Below are 12,004 nucleotides of genomic sequence, written 5' to 3'. Positions count from 1 at the left end.
GCTGCCAATCACTTTCTTCATTTCTTTACACTTTCTTCAGATTTTGGGGCTCCAGGGCATACACCATATTCTTGGCTGCATCTGATCTGGTGAAGCCCTGAAGCAACTAAGTTTTGAAGTTAACAGCCAAACACCTGGTCCTTTCTTTTATTAACTTACTTTCAAAAGATGGTTTTTAAAAGACAGGTTTATAAGGATTCCACTGTTCATTTTCAATTCAGGAGCGAATTTGTGCATTTCTGTTTGATTTCAACAGATTGAGCTCCTTATTCAGAGCCAGAGAGCGCAAACATCTTCAGTGTGTTTAAAGAAGCATTTGGGCAGGATTAAATGAAGTGGAATTAAGTGATCATACAAGAAGGAAATCTTCAGTCAATATGTAATGTTTTGCTTTAAAGTGTGTAATATAATAGGACGGGCCCTCTTACAAATTTGGTAACTGGTTAAATAATAGGAAGGTGAAAACAGGTGTGAATTTGTGGTTTTCACAGAACAGGAAAATATGAAGCAGGGTCCCCCAAGATGCTATTGGGACCTGCACTATTTAATTTTCATAAATGTTTTGAGTCAAGGAAGAGAGGTAAGAGAGCCAATTTATGGATTACACCAAATTATTTTGGGTGGTGCCCAAGCTGCAAAGGAGTTCCAAAAGGCGTGTCAGATTGGGATAATGGGCAAAAGTGGCTAATGAGATTCTGTGTAATCAATTATAGTGATCCACCAGCCCCTAACCCCAACCTCACTTCTCCGCTTGTGGAATCTGAATTGACTGTGCCTAAAGCCTTAGGAATGCTGGGCTCACATGTTTCACAATGATGTATTCAATGGGGAATGGGACTCTGCTCTTCACCCCACCAATGACACCTCATCAGCTTTCTTCAACAACTCTGGCTTGCAAGAAGCTGCTTGTAAAGGAATTGTAGTGCATGGGATCCTGTCCACATTGAAGAGCTCTGTGTGATCAGGTGTCCTGACTGCATGGAACCCTTACATGTGAGCAGGAGTTCCAAGCTGGTGTGCTGTCTGGGCAGGGCTCAAAAGACTGAAAACAGGAGCAGAGGAAACTGCCTTGTACCAATTTGAACCATTGGTCCATCTAACTCACTATTATCTATGCCAGGGTTTCCCAAACGCGGGTCTCTAGCTGCTTTTGGACTACCATTCCCATCATCCCTGATCACAGGTGCTGCTAGCTTAGGAATGATGGGAGTTGTAGTACAACAACAGCTGGAGACCAAATTTTGGGAAACTCTGATCTACACCATGGTAAGCCAATATGATGCCCTCAAGTTGTCATGGAACTGTAACTCTCAGGAGCTCCAGTCATTGTGGCCAGTAGGTGAAGTCCAATAACATGTGAACAACCCCCAGGTTCTTTTTCCCTGACTTAGACTTCAATTCTTACCCCAGTTTCTTGGAGTTGAGTCCCGCTGAACTCAATAGGACTTAACTTCTGAGTAGATTTGGTTAGGGTTGCACTTTTATTTTATATTAAACAGAAATAATACTCCACATATCCAGGTGCTTTGTAGAAGTAACTATGCATTTATTTTTCTCCCTTCTTTACAGCCACCAATGTCCATTCAATCTATTGTGGTTCAAGTCCAGTGCGTTAACCGAAAAGTAGGAACTGTTATCTATCACGAAGTTCGGATTGTAGTGAGGGACAGAAATGATAACTCTCCCCAGTTTCAGCAGCAGCAGTACTATGTAGCAGTCAACGAGGTCAGTTTTAGTATTGGTATTGTTATCATTTTTTTTCTAACTACTCATGTACTTTTTTGGTATCTTCTCATCAATGCTAGCTACAGTACTAAAGCACTTAATGTTAATTTCCTTTTGGGTTTTCCAGTTGATTTTGAGCCTTTTGTGCGTTTATATAAAGAACTTGCCTTGAACTGAATCACTTGAGAGAAAATCATACTTTTATTACGGTAATTAAACAAACCCAACCCATTCAGAGTGGTATTACAAACAGGGGCTGGGTGCATATGAGTAAGCAAAGGTCTCCGAACATTATTCTTCCATAATAGAAATGGTATAATACTATGCAAAGGAACAACTAAGCACAACCTTAATTTTCAGCTTTAAAGAGTTGTGTCTTTACAATATTCCTCACCCCTGGTGGTTCTTTATTCCTCACTTCAATGGCAATTTTAGCACAACGATCTACTTTCTTGCTGGATCTTCCTGGTATACCATTTAGCCATGTCAGATAGGTCAACAATGATGGCAATTCTCGAAAATATGATCTAGTACAACAGAATAGTTCAATAATTTAGACCAATTTTATGCCAAATGTATTGATTTCCTCCTTTAATAAGTTTCAAAAAATGAGCTGAATCTTCCCCTTTAACTGCTCTATTAATTTCCTCCTGCACCTGTCTGATATATATCACTCCCTTTCTGTATAGATTTCTTTTCATTCCTACGTTGCTGAGCCCAAATCCAAAAAAGTCAGAACATTTTTGAGCACTGCTTGATTTTTAAGAGCTGTTATTTCAAAGCATTTAATGTCCATTATTCTGTACATAGGTTTTTTGCCTTTTAAGTGGCACAAATTATTGTAAATACCATTATGGTTGTTCCAAATTTCTTCTTAATGTAAGAGTTTATTGGCTGTTTTTGCGTCTTGAAGCTTTATAATTATTTGCTATTGTTTCAAGTTGAAATATTTTTGAGCTGTTTAGAGCACTGGGGTGGGTAGGTTTAAAATTCAAACAACTGCACAAACATTTCCCCCTATAATTGATTTTGTTAAGTGCATATAAGTTCAATATAATTATAGAATACATTAGTTGTGGTTTATTTACAGCAATTTTAATCCACAGTCCTCAGAATTTTTCATTTAACAATGCTTTAAATTAATACCAGGCATGATAAGTTATCGTGTGTGTGTGTGTGTGTGTGTGTGTGTGTGTGTGTGTGTGTGTGTGTTACCCTGGTGACTTTCTTTAGTGTGAGAAAGCCTGCATCCACAAGATGAATGTACATGCTTTAATTTTTAATTTTTATAAAGGACCACCTTACACTGGGCTGTGTGGGTATGGGCTGAGTGGAAGCATCCGTCCCTCTACTCAATTCTGCCAGCTTAGCCAACCTCCTGCAGGCTGCCACCAACCAAGTGATGCAAGAAAGAGATTCACCTCCATCAACACAGAGCTTCCTCTTTCACTCTCTTAATGGCAGGCAGAAGGCCCTTCAGTGGTATCCCCAATTGCAGAGCCCAGTGGAAATTGCCCCAAACAGGGTGTACTGAGGACAGAGTGGGGCTGAGCTGACCCAGGATCTGCTAGATCACAAGCTTCTCTCGGAGCTGGCACTGCTATTTGTATGGACTGTGGAAGCTCTTCAGGGTAACAGCTGGATTTTTGCACTGTTATGTGATGTGATAGAACCCAGTTCTTTCACATAGACAACCCTCATGCCTTTGTATTCCTCCTTCAATTGGCCAAATGGTGATTAGCCTCCTCTGTCGACTTCTCTGCAGGCATGTGTGGCTTGTGGCTGGTTCAGTATAAATCTTTCATAAGTTCTGTTACTTGATCAGGTGCGGCTATTAAGAGTGTCTTTGAATTGCTGTTGAAAAGTCACACGAAATGGCAAGCAGCCTTGTGATAAATCAGTAGCATAATTAATTGTGTGGTTTAATTAGCTGAAATTAAGGATTGTAAAAACTAGCTTATGGTCTGCAGCAGTAAAAACTTTCAAACTGTCTCCTTCTGCTTGCTTGCTTGCTTGCACACCCAACCATCCCTCTTTTTGTATAGCCGTCAGTTGAAAGAAAAGATCTCTCAATAACATGCTCCATAGATTTGAGGAACACTTTATAGCCTTGGAGGAAATTAGGACAAGAAAAGAAATTGGTGATTTCAGTAAATGACCCTTTTCCTTGCTAATCAAGGTGCAGCTCTCACAAACTTTGGAGGTTTCAAATGTTACTGAATTCCACAACTGCTGCTGTTTGACTTGTACAGGGGTAGCTGCTGAGCTTAGGAGTTCAGTGTCTTAATCAGAGCTCTAGTGTTTTGGATGGGTTTAATTATAAGGCAGGGATGTGAAACTTGTGGTCCTCCATCTATCACCATTCTTAGCCATTGACCATTACATGAGTTGAATTCAATTTGCACAGCAATGCTGTCCTGTCACCTCTTCTCCACTGCAGCCCCTTGTACCTTCAGTAGGCCTCTTGTGTGCATCGGGGGCCTGCAGGAAAGGATGGGGACATGACATGCTGAGAGACTGCAGTGAGGGGAGGGGAGAGGTCAGACGCAGCCAGGTTCTGCAAATCAGAACTACGCTAGCACAAGCTGTCTCTGCCTTATTTTCGCTTATTTCTTCGTCCCTCAGGCTTTCTGTGAGTGCAGGAGGCTACAGTGGGGAGGAAGGAGCCAGACAACTGATTTTGCCTCTAGCCCCAACCACTATTAGCATGTGGCCTCTGGAATGTTACCCAGAAGAGGATGCAGTCCTTGGGTTGAAGAAATTTCCCCACTCCTCAGCAATGATGCCATTGGCATAAACAGCCCAACAATATACAGTAGCCTTCCCTGTCTGATCATTGACATTCCCAATGAGCAGTGTTGGGGAATATAATTTTAACTAAAAGCCTGTGATAGCCACGATACCTGAAATTATATCAGGCTACATACACACCGAATATGAGCAAAAGTGTCTCTTCTTTTCGTATACTTCCAACCCATGGTTGCATCTTTATATTTTAACTGGCGTATTGCCATATGCATATTATATTACAGCATATGTTGTGTATTTTACATTGTTTTAACCTACACAGATACATTTTATTTCCAATGTTAATATTAAACTCTTTCCTGTTCCTGTTTTGCTGAATTCCTTCTACTATTGCTTAGAAGAGCTATTAGATCTTTATTTAAGACAACGGAACCTTCTGTTTTCCAGACCCTATTTTTTCCTCACATGGTGTGATATTCCTTACTTCTGCTCCTCTTACAAGAGTTTGAGTATTTGCAAATACTGAAAAAGGCAAGTGAAGACTAGAATTTTTATTTATTTGCTTTTTTTTAGCATATGAAATTATAACCCCCTGAGAGATGAAGTTTTAAAACCCTACTCTAGCTCATATAGAATACTCTCTCCCATTTGTTTTGCTCTTTGAAATTATGTGCTATTGCGCAGTGGAGCCAAGAGGGATATTTTAGGTGCTAAAGGTTACATGTGCTTTAGGATTTGAAGGCACATGAGAGCACCATCATGCTGAAACTAAGTAGCTCTGGCCAGTGCCTGGATAAGTGACAGCCTGGTAGCAACAAGTATCCTGCCTTGGGTTCCATGATGAAAAAAAGGTGGGATATAAAAGTATAAAAAACCCTAGGGCTACCACATCTGCTCTTCCTGCTGCCAACCCCGTCATATACCCATCTTCCTGAATACCTGACCAACTGCTCCTCCCTTTACACCTCACTTACTCCCTTGCATATCCCATCACAGCTCAGCTCACCCACTCCCCTAATGGCTCACCTCAATCCACTCCCCTCATAGGAGGGGAAGGTGCTTCAGAAAGTTTCTGAAGTGCTTCCTCCCACCTTTAAACCTCACTGCACCTGTATGTAATGGAAGGAGAGATGCTTCACCACTCTCCCCTTCTTTTAAGCTGTTCGTCTGGGCTGTGTGCCACCCTGTTGTCATGCTTCAGGTCACGTGGCCTCCTATTGGTAGCCATGTGAACTACAGTATGATAACAACCTTACATTTCAATGTATATAGGAAGAAATACTGGTTTCATTTTGCTGCACTTTCTCTTGCTCTTGTTTTCTAAGGCATATCAATTGCGTTGGTGAATAATCAGTCCCTGTTTGCTTCCCCACCCATGGTAGGGCACTTCTGAATGGTTGAAACCACAGCAACCTAATACTGTTGTTGCCTGGTAATAGTTAATAATATTAAAGCCTGATAATCTATCTCTACATTTGTCTTATTGTATTGCTTATGACTTTACCCTTTACAATATGGGCATTTCTTGTGAGCTTTATAATTCCATATAAACTTGATAATTTCTGACTGAGCTTTGTTCAGCAACTGTGATACCAGGTAGTGTAAGGGAAATAAATGGTATCGTATGCAGTACCTTCATATTATCATTGTAGCCATTCCCAGGCAGTGTGTGTGTGTGTGTGTGTGTGTGTGTGTGTGTGTGTGTGTGTGTGTAATGGAATCAAAATGCACATCACTCAACACTAGCAACTGAAATAAAACTAAACTGCAAACTTTCTGGGGACACAGAACAGTCACACCCAGTCTGAATGGGAAAGAGTTGAAGGAAAGCAATGGAAATGATAAATAGTTCATAAGCATGCCACATGAGGAAAAGTCAAAGGCACTTGGTTTGTTTAGCTAAGAGAAAAGAAGATTAAGGTGAGAGTGGATAGCAATAGCTTACATTGATATGCTTTAAATAGTCCATTGGTTCATTGGTTCTTTTGTAGTTGCAAGAATTTTATTATGATGAGGTAGCTCTGAAGGTCAATGAATCCATTACTGGCCTGTACAGTCATAAATCTTAGTATGCCTCAATGCCAACCTTAACAGACCATGGTGTGTTTGGGGGTAATAACTACTGGGAGAAATTACTGCAAAATTTACTGATCTTCCATTTTGAGAGAAACCATTCTGTTGATGTAGTATTTAGCTCTTATTCTAAGGGCAAGATTGCAGTCTTGTTTAAGAATATTCAGATCCAGTTATTCTGTTAGTTACAAGAGTTTAATGTGTTGGGTTTTTTGCCTTTATTTGAGGATAGTAAGAAGATAGTAGCTGTCCTTTAGTTGTTCTTTTGGAGAACATTTCCTCCCTATTTTTGGATGGTAATTCTTAGATATAGTTTGATCCCCTTTGTTGGAAGTATAGTCTGTAGTAAGATGTGAACTTGGAAATTATAGTTCAAAGTGAGTTTCTTCCACTTCCAGTGTAATTATTCTCCCCACCCCACCTTGGTGTTCAAATCACTAATCTCAGTTGGTATGTACAGCATCAGAAGCATATTGGTGTGTGATAACTACCTGTAAATTGTATTTTGATTCGCTATGGAGGTCCTCAGTAACTACTACTATTATTATTATTATTATTATTATTATTATTATTATTATTATTATTTATTGCCTTAATAAGGCTTAATAGGCCATGAAAGTAATGGATGCATCTCATAGAAATTAGATTAATTTAATACATAAATTACTGAAGTGGATTTCTAAAGCTTAAGTGTTCCATATGTAGATAAGGTTCTCTTTTATTTATAATGCTTCCACTTTTTCCAGGGATGTAAGAATGTCTTGTTGTTAATTGGCAGCAATAAACTTTTGTAGTTTGTCTTCTAAAAAGAGCCACTTAGACAGTTTGCAGTAGTTTCTCTGGTTGTCCTCCCCCTTTTATTTGGGAACCTTCAGCTAACATATATGAGCAACAATGTAGATGTTTTTTATTGCAGGCTGTCATATTAAAAAGATGTCATGATAAAAAGATACCTGAAACTTACATACAGATTATTCTTATTATAAAGCTATACAAGGAACTTTCCTCTTACGACATCCTGAGATCTGGCAAGTGGATACAATCTGATGCTTGAATGATGAAGAACTGGTGACATGTTAAAGGAATGTTAGGCTGTTTTATAGGGATGAAGGCAGGGCCGCCTTAAGCATGTCAGGCGCCCTGGCGCCGTGGTGCAGAGATCGCTCCGGCGCCCCCGCCGTGCCCCGTTTCTTGCCGCTGCTGGTGGGCGGGCGTGGCGCCCCCCTGGCAGCCTGGTGCCCTGTGCCACCCAGCCTTCCCCTAGAGCCGGCCCTGGATGAATGACTTCGATGTTCCAATAAAAAATCAAAATAATATGGGGAAGTGGCTCAAGACATGATGAAATCAAGGGTGTATCAGAAGCAGACAGAATGATTTACACTAGGGAAACCGCTTTCAGTCAGTGTAGAGCAGGCATCCCCAAACTGCGGCCCTCCAGATGTTTTGGCCTACAACTCCCATGATCCCTAGCTAACAGGACCAGTGGTCAGGGATGATGGGAATTGTAGTCCAAAACATCTGGAGGGCCAAAGTTTGGGGATGCCTGGTGTAGACAATACTGAGCTCAACCGATGGTCTGATGTAGTCTAAGGCAGCTTCTTCTGTTCCTATGTTCACTATATTAAGTCAAAGAAATATTGGTTACAGTGAATATTGCAATTAGTAAGCATAATTACCGGTAAACCACATCATATTGTTATAAATGAGTGCAATATATAATCCAATCTTCCCCGTAAGGGAGTTCTCCACTTCACCACTTGGTTTCTCTGTGGATTCCAGTAAATTTGGATTGGAGCTTTTCAAACAAAAAGTTCCAGGTTCAATCCCAGGAATCTCCAGGCAAGTCTGAGAATGATTCCTGTCTAAAACCCTGGAGAGGAGTGGTTGTCAGTCAGTGGCAGTACTGAACTAGATAGACTAACTCGGTATAAGACATCACCATGTGTTTCTATTTTAAATGTGTACTACCAAAATTTTCCAAGGTGTTCTAAATTTAAAATATCTCAGATATAATGATGGGAAGTCCCTGAGGTCTCTGAAGTGACAGATATTCTTCATATATTATTGAGCACAATTAAAACAAATGCACCCAATATTAAACACTCAGGCACCTGATGTAATGACATGGTGGAAGGTATCTCATTTTACTCTGCCAAGTTTGTTGAAGTTCCATTTCCCCTCTTTCTAGATAATAGGAAAGTTTTTATTGTTTCGAATGCTGGAATCTGTCCCTCGATGTGTTAATTTGGCTGGCAAGTTTTGTTTGACCTTTTTAAAATATTTGACTGAGTTGCAAAGCGTTCCTTCCTATTCACATTTCTTATTTTACTCTAGGTTCTCTCTCTCTCTCTCTCTCTCTCTCTCACACACACACACACACACACACACACACACACACAGAGGTGGATTTTGTTTTGTTATTTTGTTTTTACATAGCTTTGCTTAATATTCTTTACCCTGGGCAAGGGGCAATAGTTCACAAGGTATTTCGCAGTATACTGTCAGAAGGAAATTGGCAGGAAGGCAATTTGGTGTGACAAAGGATGTCATAAGAACATTCCGTATATCTATAGCAGTATGTCAGTTATGCCATCTCAGAACTGATTACCTAATCATGGCATTTGTTTATTATAGAGCCAGTGTGGTGTAGTGGATAAGAGCGGTAGACTCATAATCTGGGGGACCGGGTTCATGTCTCTGCTCCTCCACATGCTGCTGCTGGGTGACCTTGGACGAGCCACACTTTCTGAAGTCTCTGTTAGCCGCTTTGAGACTCCTTAAGGGAGTGAAAGGTGGGATATTAAATCCAAACTCCTCCGCCTCCTCCTCTTCTTCTCCTTCTCATAACCACCTACAGCTGAATCAGTTTGCTCTTCTATTCCCAAGCTGCACCACTGCTCAGAAGTAAATTTTGCTTTCAGTGGGACTTTCTTCCACATAAGTGTTCCTAGGATTGCCTCCCAAAGCACTGAGCTGTGTTTTTAAGTTGCTTTAACACAGGCATTTCCAAACTGCAGTCCTCCATATGTGTTGGCCTACAACTCCCATGATCCCTAGCTAACAGGACCAGTGGTCGGGGAAGATGGGAATTGTAGTCCAAAACATCTGGAGGGCCGAAGTTTGGGGATGCCTGCTTTAACATCTTAGCTGTGCTTCATTTTCCCTTGCACTGAACCTAAGGGTTCACAATTCTAATAATGAACTGTGTCTTGCTTCTGCATCTGCATACAGACATTGCACAAGCTTGGTTGCATCAGTAATGAGGATTCTACATGCCTTATGTTGTATTTCAGGCATCCCCAAACTTCAGCCCTCCAGATGTTTTGGACTACAATTCCCGTCTTCCCCGACCACTGGTCCTGTTAGCTAGGGGTCATGGGAGCTGTAGGCCAAAACATCTGGAGGGCCACAGTTTGGAGATGCCTGTTGTATTTGGATGTGGTCTCCCAGCCCATGCATTAGTCTTCTGCACACTTGACTGGGAAGACTCAGCAACTGAAACCTGTTTCTCAAGACAGATTGTATTTGCTAAATCAGGGTGGTAGTGTTGGCATTTTAAAAAAAGATCAGCACGTAATGCAGCTTTGAGTATGAATATAATTTATCCCCACCTTTCCGCTGAAATAACTCAAGGTAGTAAAAACACATGAATAAAAATAATTACAGCTCCAGGAGGTTAAGACAAAACACTAAAGAGGCAAAATGGAAGCTAGTTAAAACATCAAAGTAGTATAAAATTACATGAGATTTTTCCTTTTTTAAAGGGCCCGCCTAAACAAAGCTGTCTTAACCAGCTAATAACATCTAAAAAATGAAGGTTCCAGATGAAGCCCCCGTGGTCAGCGGTGGCCAAAAAAAGTCCCTCTAGCACTTTGCAGCCACTCTTGCTTCATCCCATTTTGTCACACAGAGAAGGGCCTCTTCACTGGGTCTTGGGAAGCAGGTATTCTTTAAGATTTCCAGGATTTGGACCATGCAGGGCTTTATGGGTGGTGATCAGCCCTTTGAATCGGTCTCAGAAATGTATTGCTAACCAAGAGCACCTGCAATATGCTTTCACCAGCAAATGGGATGATCCGGTGAGCATCTTTGCTGTCACATTTTAGACCCATGCAAGGTTCTGAAGGTTATTCAAAGGCAGCCCGTATAGAGCCTGATGAAGCGAATGTGGCAGGATTTGCCCTTTCCAGCTTCATATATGACGTCCAGCTCTCCCAAGTTTCAGACAGGAATGAACTTGGGAACTCTTGAAAGCAGTTGCTCAACCATGGAGTTATGTCCCTTTCCCATTTTCATGTGGGCAGTCACACCAGCAACTGCTGGCATGATTTGGGCCATAGAGCTGTAAGAGATCTTTATTTGGTTCTATATTTGGTTTCACAGAAGGGCAATTTAATTTCATGTGGGTTTTAGAAAAAGTCTAAGAAAACAGCTTAGCCTAAATGAAACAGCTACGGGGTAATAGGCTTAAGGAATGTAGCCTTGATGCATATTTTCAGTCCCTGAAAACTGTACTACCGAAAATGAGGGGCATATGGGCTGAACTCTTAAAAAAAATTGTCTGACTAATAAATCATTAGCTTAGAGAAGGCAGCGCTAGCAATCATACCAGCACACCAGTGTTATACTAGCATTTCAGGAAGGCACATTGGCATACCCTTCAACGTTTCTCTGATGAAAATAGGACACCCCATTCCATAATGAAAATATTACTATTTATATCCCATGCATCTTACTGGGTTGCCCCGGTAGCTTCCAATATATATAAAAACATGATAAAACATTAAACATTCAAAAAAAAAAACCAAACCCTTCTCTGTATAGGATTCCCTTCAGACAGCTCAGGATAACTCCATACCCTCCAACATTTCTCCAATGAAAATAGAGACACCCTAAGGAAAAGTGAGACATTCTGGAATCTAATCATTAACGAGGACAGCTTCTCTAAATCAGGGATGTCCCTGGAAAATAAGGACACTTGGGTGGTCTGCATTGGTACTAAGGTTTTGTTTTAACTGATATCATTCAGTAATTTTAACCAGGGGTCCCCAAACTTACGTCGCCGAGGGCCGGTGCCACCAGCGCCGATTGCACTGCGGGCCGGAGCACGTGGGAGTGCAAGCCCATACACATGCGCACACGCGATTTGCAGCACACTTTCGGGTTCCCGGAACACCGGAAATAGCTTGTGCGCATGCACATGGGCCTCCTCCGGCCCGGAAGTGTGCCGGAAATGATGCTTGCGCATGCGCACAAGCTATTTCTGACGCTCTGGCGACCTAGAAGTGGGCAGCTGCGCCGTTAAGAGCAGGGGGAGGGGGTTGCTGGGGGCCGCATAAAGGGCCTTAGTTTGGGGAAGCCTGATTTTAACTAACAAGGTAACTGGGTTTCAGAAGAGCTGGCATATTACAGTGTTTCTCAACCAGTGTGCCTCCAGACGTTTTGAGACTACAACTCC

General features: G+C 41.4%; 1 protein-coding gene across 9 annotated transcripts in view; it reads left to right on the top strand.

Annotated features, from left to right (window-relative positions):
• The window catches only part of PCDH15 (protocadherin related 15), a 608,113-nt gene that overhangs the window by 356,122 nt on the left and 239,987 nt on the right, over positions 1–12,004 (top strand). For all 9 annotated transcript variants that reach the window (XM_035137543.2, XM_035137542.2, XM_035137532.2 and 6 more), the window contains one exon: positions 1,570–1,725. In XM_035137543.2, coding sequence (XP_034993434.1) covers positions 1,570–1,725 — 156 coding nt within the window. The remainder of the gene's footprint in view (positions 1–1,569; positions 1,726–12,004) is intronic.

The sequence above is a fragment of the Zootoca vivipara genome, chromosome 5 (genome assembly GCF_963506605.1).
Source record: "Zootoca vivipara chromosome 5, rZooViv1.1, whole genome shotgun sequence".
Lineage (NCBI taxonomy): Eukaryota > Metazoa > Chordata > Lepidosauria > Squamata > Lacertidae > Zootoca > Zootoca vivipara.
This window is presented reverse-complemented; position numbering and strand designations above follow the sequence as displayed.